This window comes from Sminthopsis crassicaudata, chromosome 4, assembly GCF_048593235.1.
Source record: "Sminthopsis crassicaudata isolate SCR6 chromosome 4, ASM4859323v1, whole genome shotgun sequence".
In the NCBI taxonomy this organism is placed as follows: domain Eukaryota; kingdom Metazoa; phylum Chordata; class Mammalia; order Dasyuromorphia; family Dasyuridae; genus Sminthopsis; species Sminthopsis crassicaudata.
In genome coordinates this window covers 426,920,812-426,944,074 of record NC_133620.1, presented here as the reverse complement: position 1 = coordinate 426,944,074, position 23,263 = coordinate 426,920,812, and the positions used below count along the sequence as shown (strand labels likewise).

The 23,263-nt window shown below is 34.4% G+C and overlaps 1 protein-coding gene across 1 annotated transcript; it reads left to right on the top strand.

The window, feature by feature from the left end:
* Positions 1 to 6,442: 6,442 nt before the first annotated feature.
* Positions 6,443 to 19,926, top strand: TAF13 (TATA-box binding protein associated factor 13). The gene is made up of 4 exons (XM_074262862.1): positions 6,443 to 6,573; positions 8,661 to 8,739; positions 15,815 to 15,912; positions 17,604 to 19,926. The coding sequence occupies exons 1-4, from the start codon at positions 6,547 to 6,549 to the stop codon at positions 17,772 to 17,774; spliced, it is 375 nt and encodes a 124-aa protein (XP_074118963.1). The 5' UTR covers positions 6,443 to 6,546; the 3' UTR covers positions 17,775 to 19,926.
* Positions 19,927 to 23,263: the final 3,337 nt, after the last annotated feature.

Genomic DNA, 23,263 nt, shown 5'->3' with positions numbered 1-23,263 from the left:
TGTATGTTTAAATTATGCTATATCTTTGAAGCAAATATCCCTTTGTAAAAGCTAATCTGATTTCAGTGGTTAAATGAAACTTATGGTACTAATCACTAGACCCTTAATAATGGGAGGAAAACACATCTAATGGTACTTGAGTTGATGGCAGATAAAAAAAAAAATACACATAATCCCCTTCGGAGAACCCTAAGGGGGAGATATAGCAAACTTGACTCTAAAAGAATGAAGTCAGAGAAAATCATGGTATATATACATCAAAGAATAGAGAAAAAGATTCATGCCCAAACACAAGAACAATAAAAACAAAAAAACTTTTACTCTTAGTAAAACTCATCTCTCCTGGGAATCCTTATAGTAGTTCTGATTCTGAATGCTACCTTAGGTTAGCATCCCCAATGTGGGAAAAGAATTTAGGATTTCTAGGGAATGAAGCAACTCATCATCTAATGAGACTTACTTTCTCTAGAAACTTGTATAGTTATTGTAGATTTGTAGCACTATCCTGGGATTAATCTCCCAATTAGGAAAGAATGTTGTATTATCAAAGAGTCTACTCCTGTCCCTTAGACCTCCACAGTCTGGACAACTCACAGTACTAGTAAAGACTTGGTAAGGTCTGTATTTGCCGCTCTACATGCCGCTCTGTACTCCACTGCTCCACGGTTCCGGCTTTCCTTCTTATCCTTATGTCTCTCTTTTCCAAATCTACCTTATCCAGATCTACTTTATTATCTTCTGACCTTCTTTGTGCCATGCATGTGCCTTTTCTACTCCTACCTATTCACACTCTTTCTAGCTCTGTGGATAATGATCAAGTCAACAGTACCATTCCTAGATAGGATATAACAATGAGTTATCCCTATGGTTCCACTTACCATCCTTGTCCTGTGTCTTCCCAGACCAAAATTTTCCTCTCTAGTTACTGTTTGTGACTTCCCTATTTGTTATCTTCTCCTATTCAGATGTAAATTCTTTGAAAGCAGGAATAAGGCAGGCATGTACCTAATACATATTTTTTTCTTTTATTCCTTTATTATGTAATCTGAGCTGACTTCTTGTTTGTTCATGGAGTGCCATCTGCTGGCCACAACCTATTTGCTTTTCCATTCACATTTGTGCAGAAAGATTCTTGAGGGAAATACTGTATACAGGATTGGGTAAATGTGAGACAGACTTTATACATTTAGGCAGACATTCAAAATTACATTAGAAATATCCACAATGGCAGAAACTGAGGAACGGTGACACATCTGCATAAAGAACATGAATCTATCTATCCTAACACATCTATCCCAAATTCCCTCTGTCCTTAACCCATCTCTCCAGACTATCAGAGAAAGCCCTACTTCATTCTGATGCAAAGTTCCAGGATGTTATGAAATTTTAGTGGTTGTATTTTATAGACTCTTTGGTCAGAAAAGCTTTCATCAGAGAGAGAAAAATGTGTGTGTATGTGTGTGCATGTGCATGTGTGTGTATGTGTATGTGTTACAGATTGGGAGAGAGAATCTGCTAATGAAGACAAGATGGAATGGAATGTACAACTGTGCATGTAGAAAGGGGTTGGCTTGGCAAAGAGAAGGATTGCATCTTCATATGAAACAGAGGCAAAGGAGAGAATGGTAAGGGAAGATATCTTGGGAATGTGAGAAGATAAGGGAAAATTAGCGATTTTGACGAATTAATCTCAATTTTTTCAGTGAAGTATAAGGACAGGTTCTCAGCAGAGAGAGTGTGGGATGGGAGTGCTGTGGGAAGTTTGAGGAAGGATGAAAAGGCTTGGAAAATCACTGTGGTAAGAGGCAGAGTAAATTAATTAGCAAGGTACAAAAGGATTGGCTTGTCACAGTAAGAATCCAGTTCTAAACTATATAACATAAATATGTAATGGATTCAATCAACACAGTTGTGGTTTTTGGAGACTATTGTTTTATTCCCCCCATACACTTAGTAGTTGTTTATTTTTTTTCAATTACATATAAATATAGTTTTCAACATTCACTTTTATAAGATCCTGAGTTCCCAATTTTCTACTTTTCCCTTTTTCCTCTCCTCTCCCCACAATAATAAGCAATCTGATATTAATTATATATGTACAATCATATTTCTACATTAGTCATGTTGTGAATGAAGAATCAGAACAAAAGGGAAAAACCACAAGAAAGAAAAAAATAAAAGTGAAAATAGTATTCTTTGATCTGCATTCATACTTCATAATTCTTTTTCTGGACATAAATAGCATTTTTAATTGTCTTGGATCATTGGATTTCTGAGAAGAGGTAAGTCTATCATAGTTGATCATCTCACAACATTACTGTTACTATGTACAGTGTTTTCCTGGTTCTGTTCACTTTACTCAGCAGCAGTTCATGTGAGTCTTTCCAAGTTTTTCTGAAATCTGCCTACTCATCATTTCTTATAATAAAATAGTATTACATTAATTCATATACAACAACATATTCAGCCATTTCCCAATTGATAGGCATCTCTTTAATTTCCAATTCTTAGCCATTGTAAAAAGACAATCAGCACAGTTTCAAGATTTTCTTTCCAGATTCATTTAATAGCATGTACATAAGAGCAATAATAGTGGATTGTGAGAATAATCCAAAGCTGGGGCTCTGCTTTTGTTGTTGTTCAGTTATTTCATTCACAACTGGGATTTTCTTGGCAAAGATACTGGAATGCTTTGCCATTTCCTTCTCCAACTCATTTTATAGATGAAGTACTGAGGCAAAGGAAGTTAAGTGGCTTGCTTAGGGTCACACAATTAGTAAGTGTCTGAGACCAGATTTGAACCCAGGTAAATGAGTCTTCCTGATTTAAATGCTGATACTCAATTCACTTTGTCACACAGCTGCCCAAACTCTGTAAGGTAAGAAAATAGGTATAACAAAGGGGCAAAGGACTCAAGTAGAGGGCTTGGTAGCATTGAACTGATTCACCAAAGGGTTATTAAGATGGGAATAGGAGATGTGGAGTGGGAATGGGAGTGTGTATGGTAAGTAATTTTGTGCTTGTATGTGTGTATGGCAAATAATTTGAAATCACTGAAAGTACTTTGTCAATTTGCAATCATGAATGTATTCCTTCTTAATTATTGGTCCAGTTCATTATCTATTGATATTATGGGCCATTCATCCAACTCTATATCACAGTATGTGACAATAGTTTCCCCTACTAACTGCTGGTCCCTTCCACCATCATCCAGGGGAGCAATTCCTACGAAAAATTCCAATATCACTTCCCACATCACCACCACTAATGCCAACCAACTGCCACTGACAGGACAGTAAAGCCAGCTGAGCAATGCATTTTAAAGAAAACAGGAAGCAATATATTCTAGCACATCATCACTACCAGTACCTCAGCTACTATATTGTCATATTACAATGGAGATAGCATCTTAAAGAAGGGAGCCACTCTTCCAACCATTACCACTATCAACCACCAAACAATCACTACTGATTCAGAAGTAAGTTCCAAGAGCCCCTGCAAAAGCACCTCCCTCCACTTCTGCCCCTACCCACAATCAACCCTGTTCACAACTAGACTGCCATGGCCATTGTCTAGGAAAACAATACTTGTAGAGATGAAACTCATCATCTATCTCTGCAGATGCTCCAACCACAGCTATTGAAGAACTGGAAAACAATGTTTTTGCCAATGAAGTTCTCTGCACAGTCCAATGGTTCACTATCAGAAACAAAGATAATTTGATCAGTGGAAATAGCATTAAAGACATGTTACCATTTGTTGATTACTGCACCTTAAATACCACTGGGACTTTCTAACTGACTTGTAGCTAAAACTATCCATATGTGTTGTTTGCCTTATTAGGACATAAATTTTATGAGAAAAGAGACTTATTTTTCTGTTTGTATCCCCAGTGCTCAATTGTGCTTAGAACAGTAAGTGCTTAATGCTTTTTCATTCATTCACTCATTTAGTTTTTTCCATAAAATTTTTTAGGTCAATCTCTTTTGAGCAGTTATGGATCTCACTGGAAAGATTCAGCAAAATTTAGATCTTGATGATACATTTGCACTGTCATTTGCAAATAGAAGTATCTGGAAGACTTTGCTAACTAGAAAGAAATTTTTCTATTTGGATCTTTTCAGGATGACCTCTTGAAAATAAACATAATTAGAATATACAATAATAAAAAATACAAATAATAATTATTTCAGATAACTACACGAAGACATTAGCTTTTAAACCTTCTAAAAGTAATTCATAAATGTTTGTTAGGCAGATGCATATGTGTATTTCTATACATATGTTTATATATGTGTATATATACACATACAAACATATGACATACTTTTTGGAGGGTCGAGACATATGATTTCATCTCAGTGAAGAAACTCTTTCAGTTTAGATCAACAGTTCTTCTTCAATTTATAGTCTCAAAAAATAGCCTGGGACACTAAGAGATGATATAGTCAATATGTCAGGGGAATTTGAATTCAGAGCCAGCATTTCTCCATTATATTGTATTGCCTCTTATAAATATTTTAAAAAAGAACATATTTATGTTATAATAGTTACATATCCTCGTATAGTAAAAAGTTATATATCTTTTTAAAGGACCAGAAGATTAGAACTAAGATATATAAGAAGTAGGCAGTTAGGTGGCAAAGTAGTAAACGTATTGGTTCTAAAATCAGAAAGATTCATCTTCTTAAGTTAAAATCTGGCCTCAGAAACTTAAGAGCTTTGTGAACCTAAGCAAATCACTTCATCTTGCTTGCCTCATAAAATCTGCAAAATGAGCTGGAGAAGAAAATGGTAAATCCCTCCAATATCTTTGCCAAAAAAAAAAAAAAAAGCCTAAATAGAATCACAAAGACTTGGAGACAAGGTAAGAAGTAAAAGACACATAAAAACACATATAGAAACAGAAAATTAGGAATATAAGTGGAAGCTTTAACTTTCAGAGAGATAATGATAATAGAATTTTTGTAGTGCTTTAAGGTTTGCAAACTATTTCATATATTTTACCTCATTTTATCCTCACAATAACCCTGGGAAGTAGATGCTATATTACAGACAAGGAAACTGAGGTACAGAGAAGGCAAGTGTGTTTCAGTGTCATGCAACTTAAGTATTTGAGGAAGGCTCCAAACTCAGGTATCTTGTATTCTATGCATTATACCACCTACCTGCCTCAAGTGCTTACAGAAAAATAGGACAAAGTGATAAAGAACTTGCCTAGTTTCATATTGGATCTTTCTCACTGGAGATGTTGAAGCCTTCTATTAAAAAAAATCAACCCCAAATTGCCTTTCACAATAAAGACCATAACAAGTCTTAGCTGTGTTTTCTGCTATTACTGGCACTCACTACTTTCCAATGGTGGCCCTTATCTTTGAGTCTCAAAGTGATTTTTCTCTCAAAATTCTCCAGGTACTTCTAACACTCTTATTTGCATTTGCCAGTTTCACAGTTATCTGTGTTAGTTTCCCTTTTATTACTGTTGTTCATCCTTCCCTTTTGAAAAGGAATAATGGCATCTGGGGTTGATTTTTTGTTTTTGTTTTTTTTTTTTTTTCTGAGGCAATTGGGATTAAGTGACTTGCTCAGGGTCACACAGCTAGGAAGTGTTAAGTGTCTGAGATTAGATTTGAACTCAGGTCCTCCTGACTGCAGGGCTTGTGCTTTATCCACTGCGCCACCGAGATTGATGTCTTGACTTGTATGTAAATTGGATTTAAATGAAGCAGAGTTGCCCAAAGTGCAACTTCCAGAATCATTAAAGACAATTGCAAAGGCAAAAGCCACGTGACCGGTAATAGCCTGGGACGCAGAGGATGATCTTGCCATCTCCTATGTCTGACCAAGCTCTAGGTGCTCCAAAGCACCAGCATCAAACACTTTCATGACTTTTGGAACAAATGATTCTCATCTGCCTATTACCCTCCACAAGGGTAGCTCCACGCCACAGCTTCGTGGAGTCACAGGTGAGAGGTGAAGCAACGAAGGACAAGCAGCTCTGAAAAAGACCGGGCAAGGAAGTGCTAGTTCCTGAACGTCCCGGACACCTGCTATCGGGCTGTAACCCAAGTCCAAGGGTTCCCTGGAGGTTATTTCCCACTTTGTGTGTGTAGACAGGTGACTTCCAGAAATGTGTTCTAGAGTCCTTCTCTAGATTTCCTGCTGCAAGTGTCAACTTCTGAAATACATAAAATAACTCTTTATATTTGCCCCAGGCCACCTAGCTTCCACGAATCTTTTAGCTTAATCAACTACAGACGAGTAATTTTTTTCTATCACTGGAAGCGGAGTCACGCACCGAGACCCCGCCCCATTCGCCTCTGACGAATCAGAGACCCCGGCAAATATGCGCCTGCGCGTCGAGATATTCTTCCTGCTTCCGCGTGAACTCTCCTTCCCCGACTAGCGAGGTGCGGCTGCGCAGAGACAGTACGGCTCCGAAAGGGGGCGTGGTAGGGAGTGAGGAAGCGGAAATAGTGAAGCGGAAGTTTGGGACTGGCGCCCAGAGCTAGAGCAGACGCTTTGACGGTTGGAGACTGGGCCGGGATGGCTGATGAGGAGGAGGATCCTACTGTGAGTGAGCGGTCTTGTCATCCCCGGCCTCCCTTCCTCTCTTCCCCTTAAGAGCGGCTCGCAGCGGCTCTTGGCCACTTAGGGCTGGAAGTGTGTGTGGGAGGGGGCGTCCTGAGGCCCAAGCCAGGAGTCCTCAGGGACTTGCGGTCCCTTTTCTCTCATCTTATCGCCTGGTTTCCCCAGTCTTCCTCCCTCCGTCCTCTGTGCATCCTGTTATGTCCGGGGAGAGAAGGGAGGATGGAGGGTGACTTAAAAACGGGGAAGAAGGGCGGAACCTGGAAAGGAACCGAAAGTCAGGGATGTCTGCAGAACATTGCCCCCAGTCAACCCGCGGCGGCCTAAAGAACGGTCACTCAGTGACGTCTGAAAAACATTAATTTTGGAGTCTAAGGGCACGATCCCGCTACTGTGATTGTGGGCAAGTCTCTCTTAACTCCTGTGGACTGAATATCCTCTACCTGTTAGGGGAAACGATACTTAGACCACTTCACAGCTCGGCTTAAATAGCCGTCTCCTGCTGGTGTTTTGTATTTTGTGTCTATATTTTGAACATGTTTTTATATGTATACACACGTTATCTATCCTCTATAGTACCTAAATTGCTTGAGGGTAGAAATTATTTCATTTTTACTTGTATATCTATCCCCAGTATCAGGTACAGTGCTTACCACAAGTCCTTTATAATAAATGTTTGTTGTGTGATAACTTTCTGACCGCTTCGTTGTGAAAAAAACAACAATAACAACAACAACAAAAAAGGTCAGAGATGATACTAAATGTCTTTTCTGGCTCTGAATCTGTGGAAATCAGTAGATCTCATTTCTGAACTGGGTTTCCCTGGTCTTGAAAATTTCACTTAACATATTAAGATCCCAGTTTCATCCTTTACAAAATGAGAGTATTGAAGGAAATGACTTGAAAACTGACCTACTTGTAAAAATGTTTGGAATTTATCTAGTTGACCGAGGGTGGTATTCAGACTAGAAAGAATATCATAGTTCTGGGATCGTAATATTTTAAGAGGGACATCAACAAATGGGAATTCATCTAGATGAGAGAATGAGAGGTTTGGAAACGTTGGTATGAAATTACAGAAAGGAGTTTAGATTAATCGTCTGGTACCCTTATTTTAGGAATGAAAGAAAGGCTTGCTTAAGATCAAAGTAAATGGCAGAGCCAAGATTCAAACCTGAATTTTCCGAGCATTTGATATTTTTCCAATTGTTTAGATCTGACTTTATTTGTGTAGAAAGTGTTTTGTAGTTTTGCTCCTGATTTTCTTTGTCAGATAGAATATTTTGTTCTATTGACAGTTATTTTAAATGGAATTTCTCTTAGAATATTTTGTTCTATTGACAGTTATTTTAAATGGAATTTCTCTTTGTATCTCTTGCTGTTGGATTTTGTTAGTAATGTATAAAAATGCTGATAATTTTTTCCCCCTGAGGCTGGGGTTATGCGACTTGCCCCAGGTCACATATCTAGGAAGTGTTAAGTGTCTGAGACCAGATTTGAACTCTGGTCCTCCTGAATTCAAGGCTGGTGCTCTATCCACTGCGCCACCTTGCTGCCCCTGATAATTTTTTTATGTGGATTTATTTTGAATCCTGCAACTTTGCTAAAGGTGTGGATTATTTCTAATAGTTTTTAGTTGATTCTCTAGGGTTTTGTAAGTATACATCATGTAATCTTCAAATTTGGTTTCCTAATTACCCACTCTAATTCCTTTATCAATTTTTCAACTATGTTTTATCTATTTGTATAGCACTATAGTAAATTTTTTCCTTATCATTATAAAATACTTTCAGCTCTTAATAGAAAAATGAGTAGCCTTATTACATTTCTAATCTTCCTTTCACTCTGTGTTCAGGTAGCAACTAGATAAACTATTTGATCACCTAATTAAAGTACATTTTAGTTCTAACATTTTAGGGTTCTATATTGTAGAGATTTTTATATGGACAGAGACATAGTTTTTTGCATTGATGACCTTTCAGGTACTTTCCAGTTTAGTTGATTTTTGAAAATTAAGTCTTTATTAAATACTAACAAGTCTACTTTACCTAAATTCTTTTAAATTCTTCTAGTTTGAGGAAGATAATGAAGATGCAGGAGGTGGAGCAGATGGTGGACAGGGTAAAAGGAAAAGACTTTTCTCAAAAGAATGTAAGTATTGTATTTGGGAGTATTTCGTTCTCAATGTCATGCATTGAAGTTGAACATATATAGATATTCCCTAAATTAAAAATGGGTTGTGCTTTAAAAGTTAATTTGTTTGTTGCTAGTAACAAAAACATCTGTCATTAGAAATTACACTATAAATAGTGCTTTATATGTTTAAAGTCATCTATAAAAGCCTATTTGATCTGTGATGTACTCCACTAATATCTTGTTGTGACGCTACATTATTATATGGAGGTTATCCTCACTTTTATATTCTCAGTAGTAGTTTGTTTTTCCCATTACATATAAAGGTGGTTTTCCACATTTTTGTAAGATTTTGAGTTCCAAATTTTTTCTCCTTCGTCTTCTCCGATATAGTTAGCAATCTGATATATATTATACATGTTCATTTTCAACATTTCCATATATGTCATGTTATGAAAGAAAATCAGAAGAAAAGGGGGAAAAACGTGAGAAAGAAAAAGCAACAATACCCCAAAAGGTGAAAATTATATTAGATCTGTATTCAGATTCCATAGTATTCCTTCTGGATTCAGATGGCATTTTCTATCCCAAGTATATTGAGATAATTGGATCACTGTGTGGCTGAGATGATCATAGTTAATCATCCCATAACCTTGCTGTTACTGTGTACGGTGTTTTAGTTGTGCTCATTTCACTAAGTATCAGTTCATATTGTCTTTCCAAGCTTTTCTGAAATCAGCCTGCTCATCATTTCTTGTATAACAGTAAAATTCCATCACAACAATATGCTGTAACTTATTCAGCCATTACCCACTAACTTATTCAGCATTACCCAATTGACAGGCATCTCCTCAATTTCAAATTCTTTCCTACTATAAAAAGAGTTATTACAAAATTTTTGCACGTGTGGGTCCTTTTCCCTCTTTTTTTTTTTTTTTTTTTTTTTTTTTTAATGATCTCTTTAGGATACATACTCTGTAGTAACACTGCTTGGGTATAATACCAAATTGCTTCCCAGAATGGCTGGATCAGTGGTGATCCTCACTTATTGAGAGGTATCCAGTGGAGTGTAAGTTCTGGTAGGATCTAGAAAGCTACAAAGACTTTGTATGCTGCTATAGTAGTTCTCAACTGTATTTTTAATTGTAGAAGGTTTAAACAAAATCATAAATTGTCTTGCCTATAATGCACCTCAATGATGGCAACATAACTGTTATTAAAAATAATATTTTTATGAGAAAACATTTAGAATTCGAACTTTGGATGAAAAAGAAATAAGGGGCAACAAGATCTGTACTCAAATGTCAGCAGTGAAGAAATAAAAATATCTTGAGCTTCCCCTGTGTTTCCCTATATAATATTTAAAACCAATTATATAGAAACTAAAAAAAAAAAAAATCTATCTCTTTATGTTGTTTAAAAACAGGTTAGACAAGGTTCTATCTCACTATGGATGACAAACCACAAAATGTAAATGGCGATAATCTTAAAATTATTTTTCAGTATATCATTATCTGACTAATCAATGTAGTATTCCCTCCAAAGGTGAATATTTAAACCTATCCATACATCATTCTATGTAACACTTGTCCATATGCTTCACTAAAGTTTCTTCAAAGAGAATACCTCTTTGATTTGAACTCTGACACTGGCAAACATTTTGGGTGAGCCATATGTCTCTCCTCACTTAACATTTATAATCAAAGGTTTGTCAAAGTTATCTTTTTATACCTTTTAAATAACTTTGTTCAATTTTGACATATGTGGATGATACTTGTAGGGGGAAAATCTTTTAAGGGTGCCTTTTGCTCTTCTGAATCAGATTTTTTTTAATAGTTGGTAAACAAGCACAGTGGGATCTTTTATTCTCTACGTCAGAGGTATCAGAATTGCTACCCTTCCCAAGTTCCAGCCCAATTAAAATCTAATAGGGAAATGTTTAACAGAATAAATAAAAATACAACATAATGTAGATAATGTTCATTTGTGATTTCTAAATTGATATGCCTGTAGGAAATTAAATTTGATACCACTACACTTACCAGTTTTTGATTGGAAAGATATGATCTGCTGCAAAAGCCTGTTGCTTAATCATATCTTCATTAAACATCTCCTCAATATCCATGTAGATTATTCTCAGAGATTATGTAGAGATGGGGCAAGGAGATATTTAGTTAAGTAATTAAGGGTATTTTCTTTGTATCCTTTTTTTGTTTACAGTAAGTTCCAAGAGTTTTTCCAAGGGTTTGATGATAGCTTTTTAACTTTTAAGAAACTTTGAGAATTGATCTCTTGTCACTCTCTGAATTGTGTCACCTATGGCATAGACCTTTGTGCTTATTTGATGGAATCTAACTGCTTCCCTTTGTTTTCTTTGTGCTTTTTCTATTACTTTGTTTTAAAATGTTTTGCAGAATTAATTTTGTGTTGTATTTGTTGACCTTCCAATTTTATCCACAATTTTTTTCAAGATGATCTGGCCAAACCATACATGTTTTTCTCCTCACTATTTCTCATTGTTTTATGAGACAGCTTTGCTCATAATTTTCCTTCCATCTTTTGTGGAATCTTAAAATAAGTTTATATCTGAAACTACCAATCTGCTTCCATTACATCTTTTTTTCCCCCTGGTTTCTTTGAAGTCCCTGACCTTTTTGTTCTTTAAACTTTTTAATTTTTTCTATCTCAGCAAAATATTTTTTAGTAATTTAATTGTGATGGCATTGATTAAATAGATTAGTTGGGTAAAATTGCCATTTTAAAAAATTATATTGGCTTTACCTATCCATGAACAGTAAATATTACTTCAGTTATTTAAATCTAACTTTATTTATATAAAAAGTTTTTTATGTTTATGTTCATGTAGTTCCTATATTTGCTTTGGCAGGTATTTTCTCAAGTATTTTATACTCGTTATTTTGAATAGTTTAAAACAATATTGTTGATACATAGTGTAGTTTCCCTATTTTTCTCTTTTGATTAAATCTATTTTATGTGAAGTGTAGGCTAGCTCTCTGGAGGGCTTCAGGGTCAGCCAGAGTCAGGATAAATCAAAGTCCTTGGTCTTTAGGGGAAGAAATAAAAGAGGCAAGCAAGCAGGATCCTGGATTCAGATGTCCAGAGTCAACAATTTCTCACCTCCTAGTCCTGCCTCCAAGTGACTCTGGCCTGTGTCCTCTCCTCTCCCTCCTAATCCTTGCCTCTGATTATCTTACCACCAAATATTCAGCAAGCATCTACTGTGAGAAAAGCCATTTATCCAAATATATGCTAATAGAGTCATTGTCTCACAGGGAATAGGTAATTAACCTTAAGTGCTCAGTTGTCTGATTCTAGCATACCTTTTTGGAGCTTCAGCCCTTTACAATTTTAGCTTTAACTTTGCCTGGGATCGTGATTACTACCCCTGGTTCGTTCTTTCTTTTTTAAAAATATAATCAACTTCTCATCTTTATTTTAACTTTGTGTGTGTGTCTCATTTTTATAGTGTTTTCAGAAAGCAACATACTATTGAATTCAAATTTTTAATTTTTCTATCAATTTGCATTTTATGAGCAAATTCATCCCATTCACATTTTAAGCTATAATTACTTGTGTATTTTCCTTCTTTCTATGTTTTTCTCACTATCTTTCTCACCCTATTCCTATGCCTACTGATTTCTCTGCTTTACATCTATCCTATATCTGCATCCTTCTATATCTTAACCTACTCATCTTCCATGAGTCCCTCCCTATTCTTTTACCCTCCCTATCACTTTGTCCTCTTATTCCTTTCTATATGTAGAAGAATTTTTATACTTTTATACATATAACACTTGCTTGCGCAAACACACAAACACCCTCTTTAACCCATTCTGATGAGGTTACAGCATTATCCACCCTGTCTCCTACTAGCTTCTTTTACATCAGTTTTTTCCTTTTATGCCTCATTTGTATGAGATAATTACTCCTTTTTTATCTCTTCTAATCACAGTCTTAAGAGAACTGATTATACTTTCACATGCAAGAAGTAAAAAATTTAAACTCATTGAGTCATAATTGGTCTTTAATGTTTACCTTATATTTCTCCAGGATATTTTATGTCGAATTTTTCCTCAAGTTCTGCTGTTTTTGTCACATATACCTGAAAGTCTTTCAGTTCATTCAGTGTCCATTTTTTCATTCAGGATTATAGTTAACTTTGATAGGTAAGTTATCCTTGATTGTAACCACAGCTCTTTTGCTCTGCAAAATACAATACTGTATTCCAAAACTATAGTATCTCTGGCCTTTAGCATAGGAGTTGCTAGGTTTTGTGTGTAATCCTTATTGTAGCTCCATGATATTAAAAAATTCTTTTTCTTGTTGCTTCCAATATTTTTTTCCTTAATCCATGATATTTGAAACTTGGCTATGTTATTCTTATAAATTTTCTTCCTAGGATCTTTTTCAGTTGATGATCAATGGATTTTTTTCCCCCCTCTTTCTGCTTTGCCTTCTTAGTCTAAAACTTCAGGGCAATTTTTCTTGTAACACTGTATCAAGATTCTTTTTTGTTTTTGTTTTTGTTTTTGTAATTCTCAGGTAGTTTTGATGAGAATTAGGTAAGGGGTAACCCTTTTTGGTTCGAACAAGGATACATAATTAAATGCAGTCTAGTGCAATGCAAAGTCTCCTGTAAAGAAATTTACAGACCCGAAAACCTAGATTGATTAAAAAAAAAAAAAAAAAAAAAAAAAAAGGGTTATTGTAGGGGTTTGGAAGTAAGGATAAAGGTAGAAAGATGCCAGGGCCAGAGCTGGCTCCAGGCGGACAGGAACCCTTACATGGCCAGCAAATGCTATGCTTAGGGCTCCTGCAAAGAGTGGGCTCTAGGGTTCCCCTTTTTATAATGGGGTTTTTGGTGATCTTGAAGGTGGGTGGAGTCCCAGATTGACCTCTGACTTGGAGTTTCAGCCAGGGTTAGAATTGAATAGAATTCAAAGGGTTTTTAGATGAGGAAGCTGTTTGTGGGGGTTGGGGAAGCCTGAGCAGATCATTAGAGTGGGGTACTGGAACAGCCCAAGTTAGCTCAGATCCTTTCGGGACTGGGAAAGCCTGGCTCATTGGAATTCAAAAGAGTGCTTTTGACCAGGATTTATGAATCAAAGGTGCTAGCTTCTTCAGCCATGGGGGTTGGGAATCAGAAAGGAATCTTAAAGGGACCTCAACCCATATCATTTTGACCATTTTTCTATTATTTTTCCTCAATCTCTTCTCCAGATCAGTTATTTTTCTGTTGAGCTATTTCAAATTCCTTTTTTTTCCTCAATCTTTTGAATTTGTTTTATTATTTCTTGGTATCTTAGAATGTCATTACCTTCTTGCCCAATTCTAATTTTCAAATAATTATTTTCTTCCTTAAGTTTTTGATTCTCCGTTTCAGGTTTTCTTGATTTTCTTGGATTGCTCTTAGTTTTTTTTTTTTTTTTTTTCCCTAATTTTTCCTCGCTCTTATTTTGGTTTTTAAAGTCCTTTAATTTTCTTTAAAAAGTCTTTGCATTTGAAGTCATTTGACATTTCTCATTGAAAAAGAAGTAGGTTTTTTTGTTGTTGTTGTTTTTGTTTTGTTTTTTTTTTGCTCCCTTATTTTCCTCTGACTATGAATCCAGATATTTTCTATCCCATTAGCAGCTATATCCATGATTGGGTTTTTTCTTCTTTGCTTACTCATTTTTATTTTTATTTTTTAAGTTTTGTTTTTAGCAGCTATTATTGTAATCAAATTATAATCCCAAGGTATGGAGAATGATGCCTCACGTTTCAAGTCCTTCTTACTGTTATTGTCTGAGGTCTCTCTTGGGGCTAAACCTTAGACTCTCCTCTCCATTCCTAAGCCATAAAACTATGGTCCCCAGTTATACTATCTGGCAAATGAATCTTTCTTCCTGCTGGTCAGCAGCAAACTATAGCTTCCTCTCTGCCTAAGAACGAAACCAGGGACTCTGTTCTCCCGCAGATGCCCGCAGCCAATAGGGTCTCCATTCCTTTCTACTGAACTCACTCTTTCCTCCCCTAAAGCTGCAGTCTGGGATGTGATGGGCAGCATAGCTCTGCTTGGCATCCTTTATCAGTGGAAAATCCTTCAGCCTTCTACTCAACTATCATACCCCCATACTGTCTGTGAGATGACAGTTTCCAAGGCTGAGGCCTCCTCTTAACCATTTGCCCTTACTGTTTCTACAGTAAGCTTTGAAGTGTTTATACTTCACTGGACAACCTTTGCCCTGAAGGTCTGGTTTTCCTGGCATCTTCTTACATTGTCTTTGAACAACTGCTTAACCCTGATTTTTGTTTATTTCTACTATGCTGTATTCTCTCTGGGGTGATATTCTGCCTTTTTTTTATGGAGAAAATTTGGAGAAACAAAAGTTTTTTAAATTTACTCCTTCATCTTCCCAGAATTCTCTCCTGACCATACTCATTCCTTATTCTTGAATTATTTTTCAGTTTCTTCATTATCTTCTCCTATGCCTATATTCTCTTTGAAGGTACACACCTATAAGCTAATCTAATTTGCAGTGCATGATTTTTCTTTTTTGTGGCTAAAGAATTCATAGCTAAATCTACTATTGAAAATCCTCTCCCTGTTTAGCCAGGTTAGTCCTTGGAAAATAGGCTTTTTTTTTTTTTTTCTGGGACCATATTTGTAGTCCCTTTTCAATACAGTAAAAGTTTATCAAATTTTGTATTTTGCTTAACCTTTGAGAACTTGGGAGTGACTTCCTTACCACAAGGAGGCATCAGAAGAGGACTTTGTAGAAGAAGCTAAAATATATTTTAGAAAAACTGATCTTGTTTATTGAGAGAAGATACCATGGTACAATGGAAACTACTGAACTTGAAACCCAACTCTGCTGCTTTCTTAGGCAAGTCACTTACCTTCTCTTGGTCTCAGTTTTCTCATCTGTAAACTGAGGATTGAACTAAATAGTTTTGAAGGTCTATTCCAATTATAAATTCTATGGGGTTGTAAATACCTGGTATAGAATGGGAATGTAGTTTGAAGAATACCTACATACTGTAGGAAAAGGCTATATGTATTCAAATTTATTAATACTTTATTCTTTCACAGTAAGGTGTATGATGTATGGCTTTGGTGATGACCAAAATCCTTACACAGAATCAGTGGATATTCTAGAAGATCTTGTCATAGAATTCATCACTGAAATGGTAAGATATTTTTAAAAGTTGAATAGCTAATTATTTGAAAAATGATCTTATTTGAGACTAAAACTCTCCTTAAAATAGAAGTTTTTGAAGGGCTACTGTTGTAAGTCATTATATAGCATTAAAGAAAGGAGTATAATCTAAGGACGTTGTCTTTTAATTTCAAGAATGTATATAGCCAACCAATAAATATGAGCTAAAAGCTCTTCTCACTTTGAGCATCTTAAGTTACTCTTCTTTGAATTAGCCATCTTAAACATCTGATATTCATTCATAGACCCTTTTTAGTGACCTTTCCTTATTCCTTTGTCAGTTTTGTTGAATTCTGTGTGCTCCTTTTCAGAATCATGTTTTTAAATAATTGAAAGAAATAGTACATTTTAATTAAAGGTTAGTGAAAATAAAAATGCAAATTCATAGACTCCCTGAAGTTTCTCCATAAATCTCTTTGAGGAGTTCTGAACCCCAGATTTAGAATCCCTATTCCATTGGTTGATCAGAGGGATTGTGATAAAATTTTAAAAGTGAAGAGTAGAGGGCTCAAAACTTATTTTTTGACACTTATTATATGACACTGAGCAAGTCACTTAATTTACTTATGCCCCAGTTTTCTCATCTATATAGTGGGCATAATGCTATTAGTATTATCTGCCTCACAGAGTTCCTGTGAAGAAAGTACTTTATAACTATGAGAGGAGTTTTATTTATAAATTAGACAGTTTTAATACTTTATATTTCTATTGGGTTTTAAAGTCTATAAAGCAATTTCATATACATTATCTCATTTTATTCACACAGCTTATTTACATAGGTACTGTATAAATAATATATGTATACCAGTATTGATAGTATATGACATATAGTTCTTTAAAGTTTTCAAAATACTTTGTTTCTTGTCTTATTTGAACTCATAAACAAATATTCCCATTTTACAGATGAGCAAACAGGTTTGGGTTAAGAGATGTAGCCATGGTTACACAACCATTTTGTCAAACATAGGATTTAAACCTAGATTTTTTCTTAAAGTGACATCTAGAACTCTTTCTTCTACTGTGACTGTTAAGAAAGACTTCATTCAGAAAGCACGGAGTTTTAAAAATAGTCTATACAGAAGTAGTTTGTTTCTTCCTTAAGTGATTGGAGATAAATGGAAAAGCTGTGCTTATGTTTGGAAATCATTCTGTGTTTTTACATTAGTTCAGTAATTAAAGAGACATAAGATACTAAATACTCCTTTCCTCTTTTTAGAAATTAAAAACTCTATTCTCTTCCCCTCCCCCCCAAAAAAAGGGAAGAAGGAAAAGATCAGGAACCTACAATCTTGGGGGGTGGGGAATGGAGAATGAAAAACATAAAATAGAATTTACAAAGGAAGGAAAAAACAGTATATTTGGAAAGAAGAAATAAAATGACAAAAAAAAAATTGATGCTGAACAGCCCCCAAATAGACAGTTTTTTCTCATATCCACTTATATTATGGATTGACAGTGCTGATCTGATGTCTTTCAGATTGTATCTTTACAATCTGGGAAATGACTAAGGTTTAAATAAAGTTTTAAAAATTAACTCTTTTTTAGAAACAAGTTGTTCTGTCTGATTATGGGGAAAAATTGATAGGAAAGGTGAAATATAACTTAAAAAAATTTTTTTTCTAGTAATTGAACTCATCATGTTTCTTCATATCTAAATGATAGACTCACAAAGCAATGTCTATTGGACGACAAGGTCGAGTGCAAGTTGAAGATATTGTCTTTTTGATTCGAAAGGACCCAAGGAAGTTTGCCAGAGTTAAAGACTTGCTTACTATGAATGAAGAACTGAAACGGGCTAGAAAAGCATTTGATGAAGCAAACTATGGATCCTGACATCTTTTATGTTCTCCAAAGTTCCACTGTCTTCTAAGACAAATTTGTGTGTACTAGAACTGTGTATTTTTCACCTTGCCAAAAAATGAAAGGTCCTGAAATAATTTAAGTACTTCTTACAATTACCTTATTGTCTACATCCAATTGACCCTATAAATGATGAATGGAGCAACATTTCATTGCTGCTTTTGCTTTGACTTTGTGGATTCTAAAAGTAGTATTTAGGTATTAAATTGCCTGTCTTTCTTTTTGATACTTGAAATTGTTCATTGGTTTTAATGACAGTATGGAAGAAACTAAAATACCCTGAAAACCATGCAAATCATCCTATTTTTCTGAGGTGATAAAGATAATTTAAACTAATTAGTATTTATGTTTTGGTCTCCTTTTTGCTACTGAATTTTATATTATAGCAGTTTGATATGTGAAATCTAAATATTAATCTTTTTGGTTGTGCAATTCATAAAACAAGTCTTTTGGTTACTTTCAATCTCTCAGACAGATAATGGTTTTATGGGTTGCAAGAGGAAGCTGTTTTCCATGTTCTGTTTTGGGGTATATTTATAAAGTATTCTCGGTTCTCTTAAAGAAAAAGAGAGAAAGTTCCAGATATTTTGGTTAGAGATTAGATTCTTTTGCATAAGATTAGATTTCTTAAAAGAAATAATTTGTTTTTATTTCTTTCATTGAATATCAAAAGCAATTTTTTCTTTGTGAAAGTTCATTTTCCCTTTCAGAATTCCATGTGAAAACTTAAGATAATTTGAGAGCTTTTTTAAGTTCTTATTAAAAACTTTTGAGCCTACTAGATTTATTGTTTGAGTTTTAGGAGAACTGACCTCTACAGAAAGGATTTAAATTCTGAGACACTTAAAGGAGTTCAAATGCGGACACTCTAAATTTTAGTAAAAATGGCTATATTTTAAAATTTGTTTCAAGAACTTTGTTCATTGTGATAATATTTGCCAGCACCTACACACGTGACTTTAGGTATTGCTATTATAGCTCAGGATATGGAAGTTTTGTGTGTATTTAACCATAATGTATTAAATTATTATTGTTTATACTATTAGTAGTTTAATATTATTCGAATTGAAAAAAGTTGAGGTAATCATTGAAAAATTCTTTTTTTTATATAAAACTATACTTTTTTGTGTTGGTTGTGAACAACTTAATCAGTATTTGGGAAATTCTGCTATCTCGATTTTTTTAAATATTAAAAATAAAATAATCTATGAAAATTAAGCAAGTTAATGGTTGAAACCCAAAGTATGATGTTTGATGCTTCTGTGTTATTTGTATATTCCTGTGGATGTATTATATCACATTCTTTAAGAAGTTTCTTTTTTTCTAGCCCATTGCTATATTACTGATCACTATAATGGCTTACATTTATATAGCATTTTATAGTTACGAAGTAGATATCTCATTGTAGTCTTCAACAGTTCCTGTATTACAAAGGAGACTGAGAATTAGGCCAAGAGATTTGGCTGAGGTCATGTGATCATACAGCAACAAAAGTGGGATTAGAACCCTGGTTGTCTGATGACTCCTGATTCAATTCTATTTCCATTCCCAATCATTTTTTCAATTGATTACCCCTCAAATAAGGGCTTTGCTCATTATGGTGTTTATGCCCCCTGTGGAGATATAAATGTCATGTAGTGGACATAAATGTTAACTACTGTGATCAATGTAAATAACTTTTCCACAGGTTTCTTCATGCACTTTAAGGTTAGCACTCTAAACAAATAGATGATACTTAATAAATCCTAAATGCTGTGATATTTGCCTTCTTTCTCATCAGGAATGATTCTGGGCACCTAAGAGGTTGAAGCAAGTATACTAGAGTAGGTCATATTTAATAAGTCCTTACAGTTTATAAAGGTGCTTTTCTTTACAACAGATTTTCTAAATTAGTAAATTGTTTTTCCCTACTTTGTAAGTGAGAAAACTGAGACCAGATTATACTGTTTAATATCAGAACCAGGATTCAAACTCGGGCTTTTTGATTTCCAAGTCTAGAATATTAATTCACAACACCATATAACATATAGATTGTGAGTCCCTTAAGGGCAGGAACTATTTCGATTTTGTCTTTGTATTCCTAATGACTGGCACATAGAAGGTGCTTAATAAATGTTTACGAATAGCCTCTGATGCAGTGATTTTCCTGGGCACATGTGGGGCAGTAGTATGTATCATTTGGCATGTATGAAGGATTATGTGTGTTGTCTAACTGTCCTTTAAAAATACTATTTTGGGATGTGAGTTGGCTTTTCAGCTGCTCTTCTTAAATTATCTTGAGGGACACTAAATAATATAAATCACCGAAAATCTACTATTTAGCTGCTTATTAGCTTCTTAACAAGTTTGATAATGGAAGGATGAGGTGGTTCATTTTTAATCTTAGAAGGTTCAGGTTTTATATCTTATAGGAACTATAACATATTTCTTAGGCAGTTTTTAAACAAAAATGACTTTTTTGTAGTAATTTTCAAAATACTTTTATGTGAGGTAGAATTAAGTATTATTGCCCCCATTTTATAGATGAAGAAACAGAATAAATGACTTGTTTACTAGCAACATGTGAAAAAACTGGGACTTTTTAAAATTTCAAGTCCAGGACTGTATCACACCTCCCATATATCAACCTACTTTAAAATAAGCTTTTGACATATTTAAAAAAAAAAAAAAGTCTAATGCCTTTTTTTTTTTTTTTTTTTTTTTTTTTTTTGCATCATAGCTATTTCTGGATATGATCCCATCTAACCCCAGAATTGAATCCTAAAGCAATCCTAACAAAAGCAAAGCAAAAAAACCAAAAAACTTTGTAATAGTACAAAGTACTGCTCATTTATTTATTAGCATGTTCATTGGGAAAGGTAAGCAAGGCAGTGCAAAAGGCTAATATCCAGATTATTGCTCTTCTTTTTCAAGATAAATCCCCATTCAAAAAGCAATCGTATTTTAAATTAGACAGGATTACTTATTGAAAATAAATAATATACCAATAATGCCAATTTTATGGGTATAGTTCAAGATTTAATAATATAGCTATATTAGAATTTATCATTTACAAATGACCCTTTGCAAAGTTAAGTTTCAAAATACTAATCTTTAAACTATTTCCCAGTTTTCATGATTAATTCTAAGATTGCATCTTTATCCTATACAAAAAAGTTGAAGGTAATACTGAAGGCTTAAAACAGTCCACATACTGACTTCTATTGTCTTACACAGTGCAATTAACTTTTTGAATTTAGAAACTTTTGATTGAAAGAAATTATGTATTTCAGTGCAGAGTATACCCAAGGCCTAGAAGATGAAATTCATGGGAAGTATTGTAAGTGCATCTCAGAGCTTCCAAAAACTCTACAATATCTTTATACCTTTAAGAACCATAACCACTAATTAATTTCTGGAAAAGCTTGGTAATATTGATCATTGAAGTTCAATTCGGATAGAAATGGGGTCACAAAGCTACAAAAACCCTGCAGGCTGCATATTGACCATGTTTTATTGTATTTTTATTCCATTATTAAATATTTCCCAATTACATTTTAATCTAGATTGTACTGCACTCAGGAATGTTACTCCACATGTAGCCCTTGGACTTTGACTCCTCTGCTTAGATGATCATGCCATTTCAACAAATTTATTTCTTTACTATTTTATTTTAAAGCAGTTTCTAAAAGCTACCTCCCCAGAGTTTCTGGAATTCAGAAGTAGTGTACAAGTAAATGTCTGGTTTCTCTACTTCAAAGGACTTCGGAAATAATGAATGGAATTAATCAGCTTGAATAACAAGTTGTATTGTACCATGCTTAAATACAATTAACCTGGGATAGTGGGCTTGGCATTGGAAGACAATTTACAACTTTTTCTCATCTGTAAGTATATTGTTTGTCTTGACTACATGAGAGGTATTAGTTGCTCAATTTTCATTTGTGTCCAACTCTTTATGACCCCATTTAGGGTTTTCTTGTCAAGATACTAGAGTAGTTTGCCATTTCCTTCTTCAGTTCATTTTACAAATGAGGAAACAAAAGCAAATAAGGTTAAGTAACTTGCCATGGGTCACATAGCTAATGAATGTCTGAGACAAGAACCATGAATCTTCCCGTCTCCAGACTCAGCATTCTACCTACTGTTCCACCTAGCTGGCCTAGGTGTGTGTGAAAATACTTTTAAAATCATAATGTGCCATATAAATGCAAACTATTAGAAATACTTTTTAAAAAATCTATCACTTTTGTTCTCCCCTCTATGTATAGGAAAAAATAAAAATATCCTCTCACTACATGACAAGCTGATCAAAGAAATCTTGTAATGTGTAACTTGCTAAATTTCACACAAGAGTCATATTTGCAGAATTTCAAGGTTAAATTTTCTTCTGAATTTTGCAGTGATTGACTTGTGTTTTTCTTAACGCCTGGAATTTGTATTGATTACAGTTAACATGGAAAATAATCTGAAATTGTCTTTCAGTCCTAAATATGTTCTTTTTGTAGAGAAGTAACAGAAAGCTTGTCTTCTTATTGTTTAGGAAGAAAATAACTTCATTAGGAAAGGCTACCTAGAAACTGGCAACTACCAGTACTGAATATGAGTAGTTGAGCAGTATTGAGCTGGAAGGGACCTCAGAGCTCTTATGTTGACATAATCAACATAATCTCTGTCTCTTATCTCTGTCTGTCTCTCACATATCCTATGATCTTTCCTAAAGCACCCATCTAGATTGCTTATAAAGTTGTACCCACTTTATTACATTACTCATTGTCTTTCATTTTTCACATTTTACATTGATTCATGTCTTTCAATGTCATGTGAAAGCTTTTATCAATATCTTTTATTTTTTACATCAACTTCATTTCCAAATATTTCCTTTCTTCTTTCCTTACAGAGAGGTATGTCCTGTAAAAAAAGAATAAGAGAGAAAAAGAAAAGTGATTTGTAAATTAATCAATCCATTAACTAAATCTGAGAGTATATGCAATGTCCTGCTTCCATACTTCCCTGCCTCTGCAAAGAAGGAAAAGAGATTCGATTTTTTCATCTCATTTCATCAGATTCCTGTTTGTCTCTGAAGTAAAGTCAGTCATACAAACTTTCCCTCTGAAATAATATATAAAAATCACAGTACTAAGTTTAAGTTCTCATTGGTTAAGGATTTAAATCATTAAATAATGACCGCACAATATTAACATTTTAATACCCGTATCTTCAAATTATGTAATTTTTGAAGATCCAAGGCCCATGCCTTTAAGTGACTCATCTTTTGAATGACTTGTTTACATAGTGACAATTAGTAGAAAAGGCAAGCTGATATAATCTTAGTCAAAGTGGGTTGATTTGGAAGAGAAAGTGAGATCATCAGTTTAATTGAGATATATTCAAAAATCTGATATTGCACTAGGAAACCAAATATTTTGTCAAGACAATTAGAAGTGTCTATGATGATTATCAGCCAGGTAATCTGTCCTATT